The sequence below is a fragment of the Carcharodon carcharias genome, chromosome 3 (assembly GCF_017639515.1).
Source record: "Carcharodon carcharias isolate sCarCar2 chromosome 3, sCarCar2.pri, whole genome shotgun sequence".
NCBI lineage: Eukaryota > Metazoa > Chordata > Chondrichthyes > Lamniformes > Lamnidae > Carcharodon > Carcharodon carcharias.
This window is the reverse complement of record NC_054469.1, coordinates 27,184,358-27,201,774: the sequence shown is the minus strand read 5'-3', so window position 1 is coordinate 27,201,774 and position 17,417 is coordinate 27,184,358. Positions and strand designations below refer to the sequence as shown.

At 41.4% G+C, this 17,417-nt stretch overlaps 1 protein-coding gene across 10 annotated transcripts in view; it reads left to right on the top strand.

Moving 5' to 3' along the window:
• The window catches only part of kmt2ca (lysine (K)-specific methyltransferase 2Ca), a 471,931-nt gene that overhangs the window by 419,924 nt on the left and 34,590 nt on the right, over positions 1–17,417 (top strand). For 7 of the 10 annotated variants that reach the window (XR_005942627.1, XM_041184363.1, XM_041184366.1 and 4 more), the window contains 6 exons: positions 1,687–1,851; positions 5,558–5,699; positions 9,252–9,399; positions 9,710–9,894; positions 15,227–15,381; positions 15,699–15,942. Coding sequence is in view for 8 of the 10 variants with exons in the window: in XM_041184363.1 (XP_041040297.1) it covers positions 1,687–1,851; positions 5,558–5,699; positions 9,252–9,399; positions 9,710–9,894; positions 15,227–15,381; positions 15,699–15,942 (1,039 nt within the window). In the remaining 2 variants the exon portion in view is untranslated. Of the gene's footprint in view, positions 1–1,686; positions 1,852–5,557; positions 5,700–9,251; positions 9,400–9,709; positions 9,895–15,226; positions 15,382–15,698; positions 15,943–17,417 lie in introns of those variants that run through there. The other 3 variants (XM_041184362.1, XM_041184368.1, XR_005942628.1) reach the window with 2 other exon arrangements.

The window sequence follows — 17,417 nt, the reverse complement described above, 5'->3', positions numbered from 1 at the left end:
GGCTAAAAGGTGGGGATAAAACAATGAATGGAATTAAATTTTAAAAATAATAAGATAAATAGGTGGGAAAAATATATATATATAAATTTAAAAATAAATATTGAAAAAAGAGGATCAAAAAGGATGGAGGAGAGAGTTCACGATCTGAAGTTGTTGAACTCAATATTCAGTCCGGAAGGCTGTAATGTGCCCAATTGGAAGATGAGGTGCTGTTCCTCCAGTTTGCGTTGAGCTTCACTGGAACATTACAGCGCGCCAAGGATAGACATGTGGTCATGAGACCAGGGTGGTGTGTTGAAATGGCAAGCGACAGGAAGGTCTAGGTTATGCTTGCAGACAGACCGAAGATGTTCCACAAAGCGGTCACCCAGTCTGTGTTTGGTCTCTCCAATGTAGAGGAGACCACATTGGAAGCAGTGAATGCAGTAGACCAAATTGAGTGTCCAATGAAGCTCAACACAAATAATTTTTATATATATTTCCCACCTATTTCTATTATTTTTAAAATTTATTACCATTCATTGTTTTATCCCCGCCTTTTAGCCTATTTCGATCTTTTTTCCCACACCGTCCACTCCCCCACCCACCCCCACTAGGGCCATCTATCACTTGCTCATCCTGCTTTCTACTCTTAATGTCACTATTAGCACCTCCTTTAGCCAATATCACCACCATCAACACCCCTTCAACCTTTTGTTTATAACATCTTTTGCAACCTCTCCTTTGCGTCCATCTATTGCTGGCCTTCTAGCCAGCTTCACCTGTCCCACCCCCTTTAAACAATATATATTTCACCACATTTCTACTCCTCTTTTGTCCTGAAGAAGAGTCATACGGACTCAAAACATTAACTCTGTCTTTCTCTCCACAGATGCTGTCAGACCTGCTGAGTTTTTCCAGCAAATTTTGTTTTTGTTTTGCATTTCCAGCATCCACAGTATTTTGCTTTTACATGAGATAATTGAGATTGCTTGTGTAATGGCAATCTTGTACGTTTGCTATAACAAAGTAGTTGTGGGCTCTGGCCATTAGTTGGTGCAATGAAGAAAGTTTCTCAAGTTTTTCTCCCAGAACGATTTGTATGCAGAAAAAACTTTTATTCATTAGCTAACCATGGACAGTGTCACGGGCATTTTGCTAATACCACTTGAGTTCTTCGTAGTTCTTTGTGTGTACAATCATTTCAAAATATTGTTGTTATACAAACATATGAATTAGAAGCAGGAGTAGGCCATTTGGACCCCTGAGCCAGCTCGGCCATTTGATAAGATCATGGCTAATCTGATTGTGGCCTCAACTCCACTTTCCTGCCTAACCCCTATCTGGAAAAATTGAAGTGAATTAATGCAAAAATTAATGCAACCAACAGAAAAATGGATACCAACACTCTGAAGAGAACCTTCTTTAAAAATTTAGTCAACCAACCAAAGTTTAAATTTGATTTGAAACACTTCAGGTTTTCTATATGGACAGAAAAATTATTTTAAGAATAGCGCAGTGCTTTCTTGGAGAGAAACTGGTAAATAATTTGTGATTTTTCTTTCTTAAATAATCCCACAACAAAAAGCAGATTTTCAGCAAGACTAGTGTAGTAAAAATGACATTGCAAAAATATTTGTAATAGATCTGTTGTAAAGACATGACTGGAATGTCTTTGATTTACAATTCAATTTTTTTTTTCACTAGCAACTGACTCTTCTTCCACTGCTGGAACCAACAATCAGTGTGAACTTTGCATACTTCCCTCCCTATGGTAGTGGACAGCTGAATGGTGATAATCTACTAACAGGATCTTTTGGCAGCGCTGTTCTTGACAGTGTTCCAGATTACTACTCTCAGTTGATTTACAAGGTATGTTATGCATTAATTTAAAAATAAATGAAGCCATGTGTTGTCATTGTCAGGTAGCACCTTTTAAGTGCTGGAATCAGCTTAGATACAAGTTTGTTCATAATCGGCAATAGAGCTGATCCTGTATAAAATTTTGTGTAACTCCCACTGACTATCCGGTGGATTTGAAGTTAATATTTTATTTGGAATGCACATTAAGAGTTTTCAGTTATACTCACAATTTATCGGTGTAATAAAAACAAAGTGCTGGAAAAACTCAGCAGGCCTGGCAGCATTTGTGGAGTGAGAAACAGAGTAAAACGTTTCAAATCCAATATAACTCTTCTTCGGAACTGAAGAGAGGTAGAAATGTGATAGATTTTATGCTGTCGAGAAAAGATAGAGGATCAGGTAGAACAAGAGGCAAGGTCAGGGATGGTTTAGAGGGCAGAGGAGATTAATTAACAAATATGTCATGGAACAAAAGGTAAAGAGAGTGGTAATGTTTGTAGAAAAGGAACAAAAGTATTAGTCCAGAGTAGGTGTTAATACCAGGATAAAGGTCAGTTCAGTCTGAAAGCAAAAGCAAGATACAGACTGGCACTTGGCAAAAAAAACAAAATGGAGGACAGAGTTCATGGTCTGAAGTCACTGAATGTTGAGTCCAGAAGGCTCAAAGTGCCTAATTGGAGAATGATGTGCAGTTCCTGAGGCTTGTGTTGGACTTCACTGGAGCATTGTAGCAAGCCGAGGACAGAAACTTGAGCATGAGAGTAAGTTGATGAATTGAAATGGCAAGTGACCAGAAGGCCAGGGTCAATGTTGATCTATCCTTCATTGTGTTTGGGCTATGAAAAGTTTCACGCTTTTGCAGGGATCTTATGTTAGGGATTTAAGCCTGTGTGTAGTTTTCAATTTCAGTAAGCAAAGTAATTAGGTTCTGCATGAAGTATAAAGCCGTATAAAGAGGAAGATTAAATATCCAAAAGACTCCTGATCCATCTGAAATATAACAACTTGTATGGTAAAGCATCCCAAGGTGCTTCATTGGAGTGATTATCAAACAAAATTTGATGTCATACTACTGAAGGAGATAGTTGGATGGATCACTTGGTCAAAGAGGCAGGTTTTAAGAAGCATTTTCAAGGAGATAGAAAGATTTATGGAGAGAATTCCAGAGCTTGGATGACTGAAGGCACTGCCGCTAATCATGGAAACAATTCGGGATTGGATGAGGTAACAGAGATGGAGAAGAGCAAGGCCATGGAGGCATTTGAAAAAAGGATGAGAATTTTAAAAGCACAGTATTGCCAAACTGGGATTCACTGTAGCTATCAGCTAATACACAGCATGATGGGTGAGCTCAAGTTTACAGACTGGAGCCCATCGGAGTAGCTGAGACTACCAGTGACACAGGCATGATTGAAAGTTTCAGCAGCAGATGAGCTGATGCATTCTAGAATACCCAAATAATTCAAGACCAACATTAGTGATATTTGGATATTGGCGAGTTGGAGAATGGCAAATTTTGCAATATAATATTAACCAGTAACATAGTAGTAACAGTTTCAGGTAGGAAGAGGACCTTTGATTCATCAAGGCCATCTCTTGGCATTTCCTGAATAACCCTGAATCCCATTTGTTAACTAGAACCTATTTAGTTGCTTCTGGAAACCCATTAAGGTTTCTTGTTCCATTTCCTGTACACAGTTCCACACACTTAAGCCCTGATAGTAAAAATGTTCCATCTGCATTTCCTATTTTCATCTTTTACCCTTAATTGTAAAGTTAAGTATTTTTTTTAAAAAAGGAGTAAGGCATTTACTTACTCTCTATAAGCCAGCAGGCCTAACGTGCTTTGTGGAAACGTTCTTTAGGACAATCTGTGGGAAACTGTAATTTAACAATAAGAGGATGATGGTACCCTAGGAAACTTTCAGTGTTGATTTACTGGTGATGGCTCCACTGGAATTATTGAAAAGTTTATTAAACTGATAAATATTGATAATCCAGTCCACGTAGTTTACTTGGATTTCTGTTTTCCCCACGGGAGGGTAGAAGGAGACTTCAAGTCTCATGGAATAGTTAACTAGTTCAATAAGATTAAAAATTGGCTTACCATCAGTGGACATTGGTCACAGATCTTTGGAGTAAAAGTAACCAGTAGTTATTCCACAGGGATCTGCAGATCAACCTTATAAATATTGGAGTTTGGTAAGCAGTGTTGGGTAGACTTACCTCAAAGAATGTAGATATATCAGGAAGAGTTTAGCAAAGAATGAGCAGCATGATTCCAAACTATTGAGGACTGAAATACTGTCCAAGGATAGGATGAAGCATACATTTATTTTTTGAGGAAAAAGATTTAGGGAGAAATAATTATAAGTCTTTGAAAGAAGGTACAGAGAAGGTTAAAGTAAGTAAGTCATTTCACTTGGAAAACGAACAAAAGGATTAGAATGCTTGATTTTTTTTCAGTAGATGTAAGGAATACAATTAAATTGTTTCTTTAAGGGCTCAACAGATGGTAGGGAGGAGCTGTGGTTTGATGTTGGTTTATTTGACCAAACAGCCTTTTTAAACTCCAGACTTCATTCCTAAACAATAAGTACTTGCATTCATGTGGTCTCTTTAGTGTAGAAAAATGTAACAAGTTGCTTCACAGGGGAAAATAGGAACAGGTGCCGAGCTTTGTCCACAAGTTGAGAGAGCTTTCTGAAGGTTTGATTTGATGAAATTGGTGTGAAGGGGCTTTTGAAAGGCAGGCAGAGCAATGATGAGAGGACAGGACCCAGACTGTCAAATATCGAAGTGTTTACGCTGTTACATTTACTTGTGTGACATCTACATCAATAAATATTCCAGATGTCATTGATGTCTTTATTATTCTGGTTTCTGTCAGTAATTATTTACATAGGCCTCGGTATTTTCTCACAATTTGTGGCTATGTACAACAAAGCTATCAATTACACGCATCCATAAAACGTGAATTGCATCCCCTTCAGAAATATGACTAAAATACTTTTTATATGTAAAACTGTTTTTTAATATCTGTTTACACACTGCTTCAAACTTATTTTCCCCACTCCCCACCAAATTATTAATTCTGCTACATTGTTTACTCCCAAGATTCAAAAATGTGTAATTTGTAATGTTGGACCTTCTGGTTGTGAACAGAGTTTATTTCATAGTCCTGATTCTGGAGAGCTGGGTTACAATTGACCTTCCGGGAATGTTTCCCCTCCATTTCTATTCTCATTATTAGACATCAGGCAGGAGCAGAGCAGCAGTTCACAAAATTGAGGCTAGCTGCTGCCAGATCAAGAATAGTCAGTGCTTTCATGCTTTCTGCAAAAGTGGAAGACTGGTGTGACATTGATTTCACTCTTCTACGTAATGTACACATTCCAGTAACCATCACATCACTGACCAAATTAACACAAAGCACTGGAAGTAAAAGTAGCAGGAGGCTCTTGGCTTCAGCTGTGGTGCCTGAAGCCAAGGTGAATAAACTGCAGGTATCCAACTGCACTGAGCTGCAGTGTATTTTGTTTTGTGTTCATATGAAAAAGACAGTTGTCTCTGGTGAGCTTGTTTGCAAGCAATTGTCAAGCTTTGAACAGTTGAAAGAGATCTACATTTATTGACAAATGGAGGATTTTACAAAGCAGCTTTATCGTTATAAATGAGACGGCATCAGTTTAATTCGTCTTTCTGTTTGGCACAGCAGAGCAATCTTAGCAATCCTCCTACCCCGCCGGCTTCCTTGCCTCCTACACCACCGCCTGTGGCTCGCCAGAAGCTGGTGAATGGTTTTGCTACTACTGAGGAGATCGCTGGAAAACCAGGAGTAATTGGTCATCATGATGGTAGGGCATTTTATTTGCTCCTAAATTTATTCAGTTTGGATATCAGAATTGTTATGGTGCGAGCATCACAGTTGAATGGGAAATTTCATCTGCCACTTGTCCAACCTTTCCACCAACCTGCCTATGTCCCTTTGAAGATCCTGAGGGGACTGGACAGGGTGGATGCTGAAAGGATGATTTCCCTTATGGGAGAGACTAGAATTAGGGGTCACAGTTTAAAAATAAGGGGTCTCCCATTTAAGATAGAGATGAGGAGAATTTTTTCCCTGAGGGTTGTGAGCCGTTGGATCGCTCTACCCCAGAAAGCGGTGGAGGCTAGGTCATTGAATATTTTTAAGGCAGAGATAGATAAATTCTTGACTAACAAGGGAGTCGAAGGATATCGGGGGTAGGCAGGAATATGGAGTTGAGGCCATAATCATCTTAGCCATGACCTTGTTGAATGGCAGAACAGACTCGAAGGGCCAAATGGCCGACTCCTGCTCATAATTCGTATGGTCTATGATATCCTCCTCCTCAATTCACAATAAGGTACTTCCAAGATTCATGTCATTTGCAATTTTGAAATTGTGCCCTATACACCAAGGTCTAGGTCATCAATATCGATCAAAAATAGCAGGGGTCTTAACGCTGACCCTGGTGAACTCCACTATACACCTTTGTTCAGTGCAAAAAACAACTATTCACCGTTACTCTGCTTCCTGTCACTCAGCCAATTTTGTATCTATGTTGCTACTGTCCCTTTTTATTCCATGAGCATCTCCCAAACCAGCTATCTCTTCTACTTAAAAGGATAAAGCTAGCAAGTGCATGGGTCATCACTACCTCCAAATTCTCCTTGCAAGTCACATACCAACCTGAATTGGAAGTATATCACCATTCCTTTATCGTCACTGTGTCAAAATCCTGGTGCTCTCGACCTAACAACATTGTGGGTGTACCTTCACCTTATAGGATGCATTGAGCGATTCAAGAAGGTGGCTGAGCACCACCTTCCCAGTTGCAATTAAGTGTGGGAAATAAATGCTTACCTGCCAGCAACACCTACATCTGGTGAATTTTAAAAGCATACAGACAGGCAAAATTTCTACTGTGTATGATCACTGTTGACTGCATGGCCATAACATTTTGTAGCAAATGCAGTGGAGTGATTGTAGTTTGAATAGTTTTTTAAAAATTCTCACTTAAGGCAGTAAATTTTCCAACTGTTTATACTCGGTCATTGATATTCTAACCTGTGTAGTTTTGAGTCCCTAGTAGGTTAAGATAAGATTGGTTGTTACACTTTGTCTTCATAATTGGAACTTGGAGGCAGCACAGTTTGGTGGACTTCACAAAGGCAAGTAGCCCCCAGCAGGGAAACAGTGAAAGAAAAGGTTATTCCTGGCTACTCTTCATCACTTCTCAACTGCCAAATTGAAAGCAAAATACGCATTTGTTTGAGGATCCAGAGAATGGAGAATGATGCAGAAAGCCCTAACTGAAAGAGACTAAAACATGAAAAAAACTAGACTTGCATGACTGAATTTTGAGAACTTTGATTTGGAATTTGGTTAGTAGATGCACACTCTGCTCCGGATATCTGAAAATCTAGGAACAAGAATACATATTTTGGTTCTGCCTTCACAAAGCAGGACACGAATAACATACCAGAAATGTTGGGGAACATAGGGTTTAGTGAGAGGGAGGAACTGAAAGAAATCAGTATTAGTAGGGAAATGGTGTTGGAGAAATTGATGGGATTGAAGGCCGATAAATCCCCAGGGCCTTATAATCTACATCCCAGACCATGGAAGGAAGTGGCCCTAGAAATAGCGGATGCATTAGTGGTCATCTTCCAAGATTCTATAGACTCTGGAACGGTTCCTACAGATTGGAGGGTAGCTAATGTAACCCCACTATTTAAAAAGAAAGGTAGAGAGAAAACAGGGAATTATAGACCAGTCAGTCTGATGTCGGTAGTAGGGAATTTTCTAGAGTCCATTATGAAAGATTTAATAGCTGAGCACTTGGAAAACAGTGGCAGAATCAGACAGTCAGCATGGATTTATGAAAGGGGAAGCATACTTGACAAATCTACTGGAATTTTTCGAGAATGTAACTAGTAGAGTTGATGAGGGGGAGCCAGTGGATGTGGTTTATTTGGACTTTCAGAAGGCTTTCGACAAAGTCCCACATAAGAGATTAGCGTGTAAAATTAAAGCGCATGGGATTGAGAGTAGTGTATTGAGATGGATAGAAAACTGGTTGGCAGACAGAAAACAGTAGGAATAAACGGGTCTTTTTCCAAACGGCAGGCAGTGACTAGTGGGGTACAGCAAGGATCGGTGCTGGGACCCCAGCTATTCATAATATATATTAATGATTTAGATGAGGGGACTAAATGTAATATCTCCAAATTTGCAGATGACATAAAGCTGGGTGGGAGGGTGAGCTGTGAGGAGGATGCAGAGATGCTTCAGTGTGATTTGGACAAGCTGAGTGAGTGGACAAATGCATGGCAGATGCAGTATAATGTGGGTAAAGGTGAGGTTATCCACTTTGGTAGCAAAAACAGGAAGGCAGATTATTATCTGAATGGCTATAAATTGAGAGGGGAATGTGCATCGAGACCTGGGTGTCCTCGTACACCAGTCGCTGAAGGTAAGCATGCAGGTGCAGCAGGCAGTAAAGAAAGCAAATGGTATGTTGGCCTTCATGGCAAGAGGATTCGAGTACAGGAACAAGGATGTCTTGCTGCAATTATACAGGGCTTTGGTGAGACCACATCTGGAATATTGTGTGCAGTTTTGGTCTCCTTATCTGAGGAAGGATGTACTTGCTAGAGAGGGAGTGCAGCGAAGGTTTACCGGACTGATTCCTGGGCTAGCAGGACTGACATATGAGGAAAAGTTGAGTTGGTTGGGATTATATTCTCTGGAGTTCAAAAGAATGAGGGGCGATCTCATAGAAACCTATAAAATTCTAACAGGACCAGACAGAGTAGATGCTGGAAGGATGTTCCCGATGGTGGGGGAGTCCAGAACCAGGGTTCACAGTCTGAGGATACAGGGTAGACCATTTAGGACTGAGATGAGGAGAAATTTCTTCACCCAGAGAGTGGTGAGCCTGTGGAATTCGCTACCACAGAAATTAGTTGAGGCCAAAATATTGTATGTTTTCAAGAAGGAGTTAGATATAGCTCTTGGGGCGAAAGGGATCAAAGGATATGGGGAGAAAGCGGGGAGCAGGCTATTGAGTTGGATGATCAGCCATGATCATAATGAATGGTGCAGCAGGCTCGAAGGGCCGAAAGGGCTACTCCTATATTCTGTGTTTCTATGTTAATAATGTGCCCAGTGTATCCTGAGTTTCCTGAATCTGCATTATCAGCATTTGTTTATTGAGCATGAACCATTGTATTGAAGGGGGAAGTTGAAATGATTCTGTAGTTTCTTTGCATATTGTCTCATAGAAAATTATGTAGCTCTCTATAATCTTAACCTGTAACAGTCTTGAGGCATTTATATCAAGCTCTTAATTGCTCAACAAATAAACAATTACTGTTTTCAGTTAGCAAAGGTCTTGGACCAAAACAGTACCAGCTGCCTTTTAGACCTGAAGATGATCTGTTGGCAAGAGCTTTGGCCCATGGACCAAAAACAGTGGATGTTCCCGCTTCCCTCCCAACTCCACCCCACAACAACCATGAGGAGCTGAGGTCTGGCATTTTGTTTCTAAAAGTTAATTATAATACAGGCATAAATTAATTTTTAGTCTGTCATAGAATAATTAGACCACAATTTTTGCTGCCCTGTTTACGAATGGCTTATTTTTCTTCCCCAGTTGGTGTCATCTCTGTCATGTGCTTTCCCCCCCCACATTAAAGTTACCTTCTAGATAATGTGTTTGGTATTTGGGGTTGAGCTTGGAAAGTCACAAACAGCTTTGCTGTGCTTTGAAAGTTCAACAGCTGTATCTGCAGAATTGTTTGGTGCTTTTTTCAATATATAAATATATTTTTCTTACAGAGGCCAGGAGCATTGTGGTGATGATGAACGGGACTCCCCAGACAGCTTTGTGGCATCATCATCTCCTGAAAGTGTAGTGGGCATGGAGGTCAGCAGATATCCTGATCTCTCCCTGGTGAAAGAGGAGCCACCAGATCCAGCTCCATCCCCAGTCATTCCCATGCTTCCAAGTTCCACCGGCAAAGGTATGGGAAGTAACACTCAGTGGTAACATTGATGTATAAAGCTATTTTGTGACACTTAAAGACTTCTCTTTCTTAACCCCACTGTCTTCCCTTTACCCCCTCCCCCAACATTCAAATGAGAGCATCAGCTGGATTAAACGCCAATTAGTATTAAAATCAATTTTTTATCATTAAAACAATAAAACTGGGCTTCAGAAAATTAATGTTAAAATCCATCTGCCACTTTACCGCCCACTCCACCAACCCATCATGGGTTTAGAAGGAGCTGTCTAAGGACCCTTCAGGCTCAAACCCTCCATAACCACTACCACCTAGAAGGACAAAGGGCAGCAGATAGATGGGATCACTACCATCTGGAAGTTCCCCTCCAAGTCACTCAAAGTTTACTGCCAAGCTTTTGTTCAAATTCAAACCAAGCAGGTCACCTGTCTTTTGGTTAAGGCATTGCCATGGGGAATGAACCAGGGATTGGCTGTCCCCCAAGCTTTTGTTTAGTTAAAAAAAAGTGGAATGGCTGGACATGTTTCTTCGGTCCGCAAAGGACAGGGGCCTTGTGTGAATATATGTAGCTTCTAGCTACAAAACTCAAAACATAGTTTCCAGCATTAGATGTGACTCCACCATTGGACAACTTGTTAAACAATCCTGATTGTGCTATGAATTACTCTGAAAACCGATTTAAGATTATCGCAGTGTGGCTCACTTACACTTGCTAGAAGCTACATATTTTCACACATATAGTCCTGTCCTTTGTAGACAGGAGCATGCCCATGCATTGCAACAAAAGCTTGGGGGACAGCCATTCCCTGGTTCATTCCCCATGGCAATGCCTTGACCAATCAGAGTCAACCTGCCTAGTTTGAATTTGAACAAAAGCTTGACAATTAACTGCTCCCTGGTGCATTCTCCATGTCAGCGCCTCGACCAATCAGAGTCCACTTGCCAACCAAACAGCACATCCTTCTCATGCAGTATTTGTTCGATTTACAGTTGGTATTCTTGCAACCTGTCCTGATGAGTGCAGGATGAAAAGCTTCGACAGCATGCCTTTTTCTTCAGCGATACTCAGTTTCCATACTCACAATATACTTACCTTGTCAGGCATGCATTCCAAGGGGTTCTACAAATTTTCCAGCCCTCGGTGTATTATGGCTGAAAGGATTGGAAAATAATGTCCAGTACTCATGCAATTTCCACCCTTACTTTCCTCTGATCTGGTCATGGTGGCTTATCAACTTTTAAGTATTGCCAGTCTTTCTAATACTGCCTCTTTATTTTATTTTGAGCCCATCCAAAGTCTAAAACTACCTCCTCTTTCACTATGACCTTGGCAGCATCTTCCTTAGTAAAGACGGATGCAAAGTAGCCATTTAGTACCTCAGCTATGCCCACTGCCTCCATGCTTAAATCCCCTTTTTTTGGTTTCTAATTGGCCCCACTCCTGTCTTTACAGACCTCTTATTGACTGAGATTGGAATCAAAGATTGGTAGGCAAACTATAACAGAGCATTGGTCTACCTGCAAAGTGAAATATTAGGGGTAGCGTTGAGGTACAACACCTGAGGGGAAAGGTAGGACAAACAAAACTAGAGTTACTTGGATGACTTCATATACCTATGGAAGACTTTTGGATTCCCTTGTACGTTAGCTGCTCGTCTTTTCCCATACTCGCACTTTGCTTCTCTCATTTCTTTTTTCAGTTTCCTTTGAACTTTCTATATTCAGCTTCCATTATCCACCTGTTATCTATTGTATGTGCCCTTTATCTGCTTCATCTTACTCTCTATCTCTTAAGTCATCCAGGGACCTCTTGTTTTGTTTGTCCTACTTTCCTCCTCGTGGTAGTGTACTTCAGCTCTACCCCAAACATCTCCTCTTTGCATGTAGACCATTTCTCTGTTACAGTTTTGTCTGGCAATCTTTGATTCCAATCTTAGTCACTCTATTGCTGTAAATTAGTTGGCATAATAAACGTTTGGCCAAAGCTGTCAAGAAAATAAATCCTTTCATCACCCTGTGAACTGGCTGAACTGATTTGCTACCGTTTATAACAAGGGAATAAGCTGTTGGACACTCGTCCTGTTCTGCATTTCCCCATCAAGCCAGCTCGTTATTGCTGGCTAAACAGAATTCCACAGAGGAGGTTTGATACTTAAGTCTGCATGTGTTAAAAACCTGTTGCAGTGGACTAGGGGATATTATGAAATTATGGGTTATCTTACTTTCTTGTTAAAACGCCGTGTTTTAGATAGTGCCTTTGATCAAAATTATTAGTTCATAGGCTACATGTTGGATAATGAACAAGCTATCCTTTCTCTGAGAGAGGTTTTCAGTGAATAATACTTTGTAAAACTAATCCACAGAACCTTATTAAATATACCAAAGATCCCTGATTTTAAATTTTTATTAATAATTTCTAGACCTCAAATCTGTACTGTTGGAAATAATTTACCTTGAATTATCCCTCCCATTGTCCAGTGTGGCCAGTATGATATCTCACCAGCAATCACATTAGATGCAGGATATTCTAAAAATATCATCCAGTTAGATGGGAGTCTGATGAGAGAAAGAGGGAGTTTGTCAATTATGGTTTTTTTTTTAATTCATTTATGGGATTTGGGTGTCGCTGGCTTGGCCAGCATTTATTGTCCAAGCTTAACTGCTCTTGAGATGGTGTAGGAACTGCCTTCTTGAACTGCTGCAGTCCCTGTTGTGTGAGTACACCTACAGTGACGTTAGGGAGGGTGTTCCAGGATTTTGACCTAGCGACAGTGAAGGAACAGCGATATATTTCCAAGTCAGAATGGTGAGTGGCTTGGAGGGGAACTTCCAGGTGGTGGTGTTCTCATCTATCAGCTGCCCTTATCCTCCTAGATGGTAGTGGTCATGGGTTTGGAAGGTGTTGTCTAAGGAGCCTTGGTGTGCTTTCGTACTGCACCCTAAGATGGTACACGCTGCTGCTATTCGTTGGTAGTGGAGGGAGTAAATATTTGTGGAAGGGGTGCTAATGACGTGGACTGCTTTGTCCTGGTTGGGTCAAGCTTCTTGAGCTGTTGGAGCTGCACTCATCCAGGCAAATGGGGAGTATTCCATCACACTCCTGGCTTGTGCCTTGTAGATTGTGGACAGGCTTTGGGGAGTCAGGAGGGGAGTTATTCACCGCAGGATTCCTAGCCTCTGACCTACTCTTGTAGCCACAATATTATATGGTGGTCCAGTTCAGTTTCTGGTCAATGGTAATGCCCAGGATGTTGATAGTGGGGGTTTCAGTGATGGTATTGCCATTGAACATCAAGGGGCAATGGTTAGATTCTCTCTTGTTGGAGATGGTCATTATCTGCCACTTGTTACTTGTCAGCTCAAGCCTGGATATTGTCCAAGTCTTGCTGCATTTGGACATGGATTGTTTCAGTATCTGAGGAGTTGCGAATGGTGCTAAACATTGTGCAATCATCAGTGGAATTCCCCACTCCTGACCTTACGATGGAAGGGAGGTCATTGATGAAGCAGTTGAAGATGGTTGGGCCTAGGACAACGGTCCTGAGGAACCTCTGCAGTGATGTCCTGGAACTGAGATGATTGACCTCCAGCAACCACAACCATCTTCCTTTGTGCTAGGTATGACTCCAACTAGTGGAGAGTTTTCCCCCTGGTTTCCATTGACTCCAGTTTTACTATGGCTCCTTGATGCCACACTCTGGTCAAATGCTGTCTTGATGTCAAGGGCAGTCACCCTCACCTCACCAAAGTTATCTAGAATAGATGTCAAATGAAAAGCTGAATCTTGGTAAAACATGTAAATGGGGTGAAGAGAAACCAAAGTAAAAAAGGAACGTGATGCTATGCCTATCACTTCATAAAACTGGTTTGTGTGAATTAGTCATACCCAGCACAGAGCAAGGTGGTTGTGGTTGTTGGAGGTCAATCATTTCACTCCCAGGACATCACTGCAGGAGTTCCTCAGGGTAATGTCCTGGGCCCAACCACCTTCAGCTGCTTCATCAATGACCTCCCCTCCATCATAAAGCCAGTGGGGATGTTCACTGGTGATTTGTTCAACACCATTCATGACTCAGAGACTGAAGCAGTCCATATCCAAATGTAGCAAGACCTGGGCAACATTCAGACTTGGGGTGATAAGTGGCAAGTAGCATTTGCACTTCACAAGTGCCAGGCAATGACCATCTCCAACAAGAGAGAATCCAACCATCTGGGTCAAAATCCTGGAATACTCTCTCTAACAGCACTTTGGATGTACCTATACCACATGGACTGCAGCGATTCAAGAAGGTAGCTCACTACCATATCCTCAAGGGCAATTAGGGATGGACAATAAATGTTGGCTTAGCCACCGGTACTCACATCCCATCAATGATAAAAAAAAAAATCTTCATTCAGTGGCATTACCATTGCTGAATCCCCCACGATCAACCACCTGGGCATTACCATTGACCAGGAACTGAACTGGACCAGACACACACATACTGTGGCTGCAAGAGCAGGTCAGAGGTTGGGAATTCTGCAGCAAGTAACTCATCACCTGACTCCCCAAAGCCTGTCCACCATAAAAAATGCACAAATCAGGAGTGTGATGTGATACTTTCCACTTGCCTGGATGAGTGCAGCTCCAACAACACTCACGAAGTTCAACATCATCTCAGGACAAAACAGTCCACTTGATTGGCAGTCCATCCAAAGTTCCTCGACAGCACCTTCCAAACCTGTGACCTCTACCACCTGGAAGGACAAGGGCAGTAGATGCATCCTTGAGCACCACCACCTGCAAGTTTCAGCCACCAATGGCGCCACCACTTGCAAGTTCCCCTCCAAGGCACACTCCATCCTGTCTTGGAACCAAATCGCTGTTCCTTCTCTACCAGTGGGTCAAAATCCTGGAACTGCCTTCCTAAAAGTACTGTAGGTGTACCTACACCATATGGACTGCAGCAGTTCAAGAAGGCGGCTCACCAGCATCTTCTCAAGGGCAATTAGGGATGGACAATAAATGCTTGCCTAGCCAGTGATGCCCACACCCTGTGAATGAATTAAAAAAAAAGACTGTTAGTCACCTCATAAGAATGCACAAACCAAATATAAGAACCAAAGCAAAGGAAGATTGCTAGTGTTTGCAACTATTGCTGAGCTTTTTCAAAATTCCACCTTTCTGATCCCAGATTCAGTCTTTCTCTTAGACTTGACCATTGTACTACCTGGGCCTGCTGGTTGTACTGCATTTTACTTTTACGTTGACTGTGAACAACAACATGGGAGAATTTTTCATACTAAGCTCCTGCAGATTACAAAGTAATGTGTATTTCTTTTCTGGTTTCAGGTTCAGAAGCTCGACGGAGTGAGGTTAAGATGGAGCCAACCTTTGGAAGTATGGGTTCAACTATGTTTTTTGGAAATCAATTTGCGCAATCCCAAAATGGGCCTAAAATTGGTTTTGTGTCTGTAGCACTTACTCTGACTCCGACAGCTGCTGAGGTGAGCCCTGCCATTTTCACAGAAAATTTGGTGAAATATCTTGACAGTATTTGGTATTTTCTGCTTTTAGGAATGGTACAACTCACATGACCCCTAGCCTCCCCCAGAATAATGCCCCTTTCTTAACATTAAGCACTAATTTTGTTTGTTAATTTTTAAAGTTTTATAATATTGAAACTGAGAGCACATATCTCAATCTCTGTCCATTTTATACCTGATCTTCAGTGACTTTGGATGATAAAGATATTTATTACCCAATATAGAAAAAGATACAGGCTAATAAACCTATCTTATGTATATCATTTTTTTAACTTTAGGATATTAATGGTGTTGTAGCAAGAGTGGCTGACCTCCTGCGCATTAAAGTTCCTAACAGTTATGAGGTCAGCAGTGCACCTGAACCACCTTCGATGCCTTTGATTAATGCTTACAAATTCAACCAAGCCTTGGAAAGCAGACCTTCATTAATGGCTCAAGGCTCCCATCCTGGTTTTGCTGGTCCCATCAAGATTATGAGACCTGTTGGGCCTACAAGCTTACCATATATGATTCCTGCCAGTGGTAAGTTTGTTTATTTAATGCTATGTTATTAGTACTGTTGGCAACATGTCTGTCATCTGGAGATTTTTTTTGCCTTTTGTTGTGCTCTGATGATGTTGGGAGAACTGGTTCATGGAATTGTTGGAAGTATTGACATACACTACTGTACGTTTGAGTTTTGCCTTTTAAAAAAGCAATCGACACTTAGAATTGCAATGGCTGTATCTTCTCTTAGAAGGAAAGGTACAAGTTGAGGATGATAGAGGAACAGTTTGAGTTTCTGTAACATCAGTACAGGTTATATAGCACATTCAAATTAAATCCACTTAGTGAAGCAGTCTTACTGGAGCAGTCCGTGCACAAATGCAGCGAGACCTGCTGGACGATATCCAGGCCTGGGCAGACAAGTGGCAAGTAACATTCGCCCCACACAAGTGTCAGGCAGTGACCATCTCCAACAAGAGAGAATCTGCCCATTGACCCATGACATTCAATGTTACTACCATTGCTGAGTCCCCAACTATCAACCATTGACCAGAAACTGAACTGGACTAGCCGTATAAATACTGCGGCTACAAGAACCGGTCAGGGGCTAGAAATCCTGCAGCGAGTAACTCACTTTCTGACTCCCTAAAGCCTATCTGCCATCTACAAAGCACAATTCAAGAGTGTGATGGAATACTCTCCACTTGTCTGGATGAGTGCACCTCCAACAACACTCAAGAAGCTTGACACCTTCCAAGCAACTCCCCAATCCCATGAATGAATTTTAAAAGATGATTAAAAGTTAGTTAAATTTGGCGATTTTGCAACGCAGGGATAGCATATAACAGCCAAGAATCTTAAACAATCTGGTGGCAAAGACAAGAGTTTTACACACACAATTCTGCAATCTCTTTTGACTAGAATTAGTTGTTTTATGTTCTGTTAATTGCATGTAGTTTGTCTGGGGTTCTGGGACTTGTTCATGAATTTTATAAGGCTGAACACCAGTGCATCTTAGTTGATAGATATTCAAGTTATAGCTGCTCTATTCTGATTTGGAGAGTGGTGCAGCCCAGACCAGGGGAGGTTCCTCCTTTCGCCTTCCACAGATTAAATGATGGTGAATGAAACTGATTCAGCCAGTGTATCCGGATGTGTGGGGTGTCTCTGTGTGCGTGGGGTGTGTGTGTGTGTGGCATAGAGTCATAGAGGTCTACAGCACAGAAAAAGGCCCATCAAGTCTGCACTGGTCAAACAGGTACCTAACTATTCTAATCCCATTTTACCAGCAGTAGGCCCATAGTCTTGTATGCCATGGCATCGCAAGTGCACATCCAAATACTACTAAAATGTTATAAGGGTTTCTGCCTCTACCACCCTTTCAGGCAGTGAGTTTCAGATTCCCACCACCCTCTGGCTGAGAAAAATTCTTCCTCACATCCCCTCTAAACCTCCTGCCCCTTACCTTTAAATTTATGCCCCCTGGTTTTCCCAAGGGGAAAAGTTCCTTC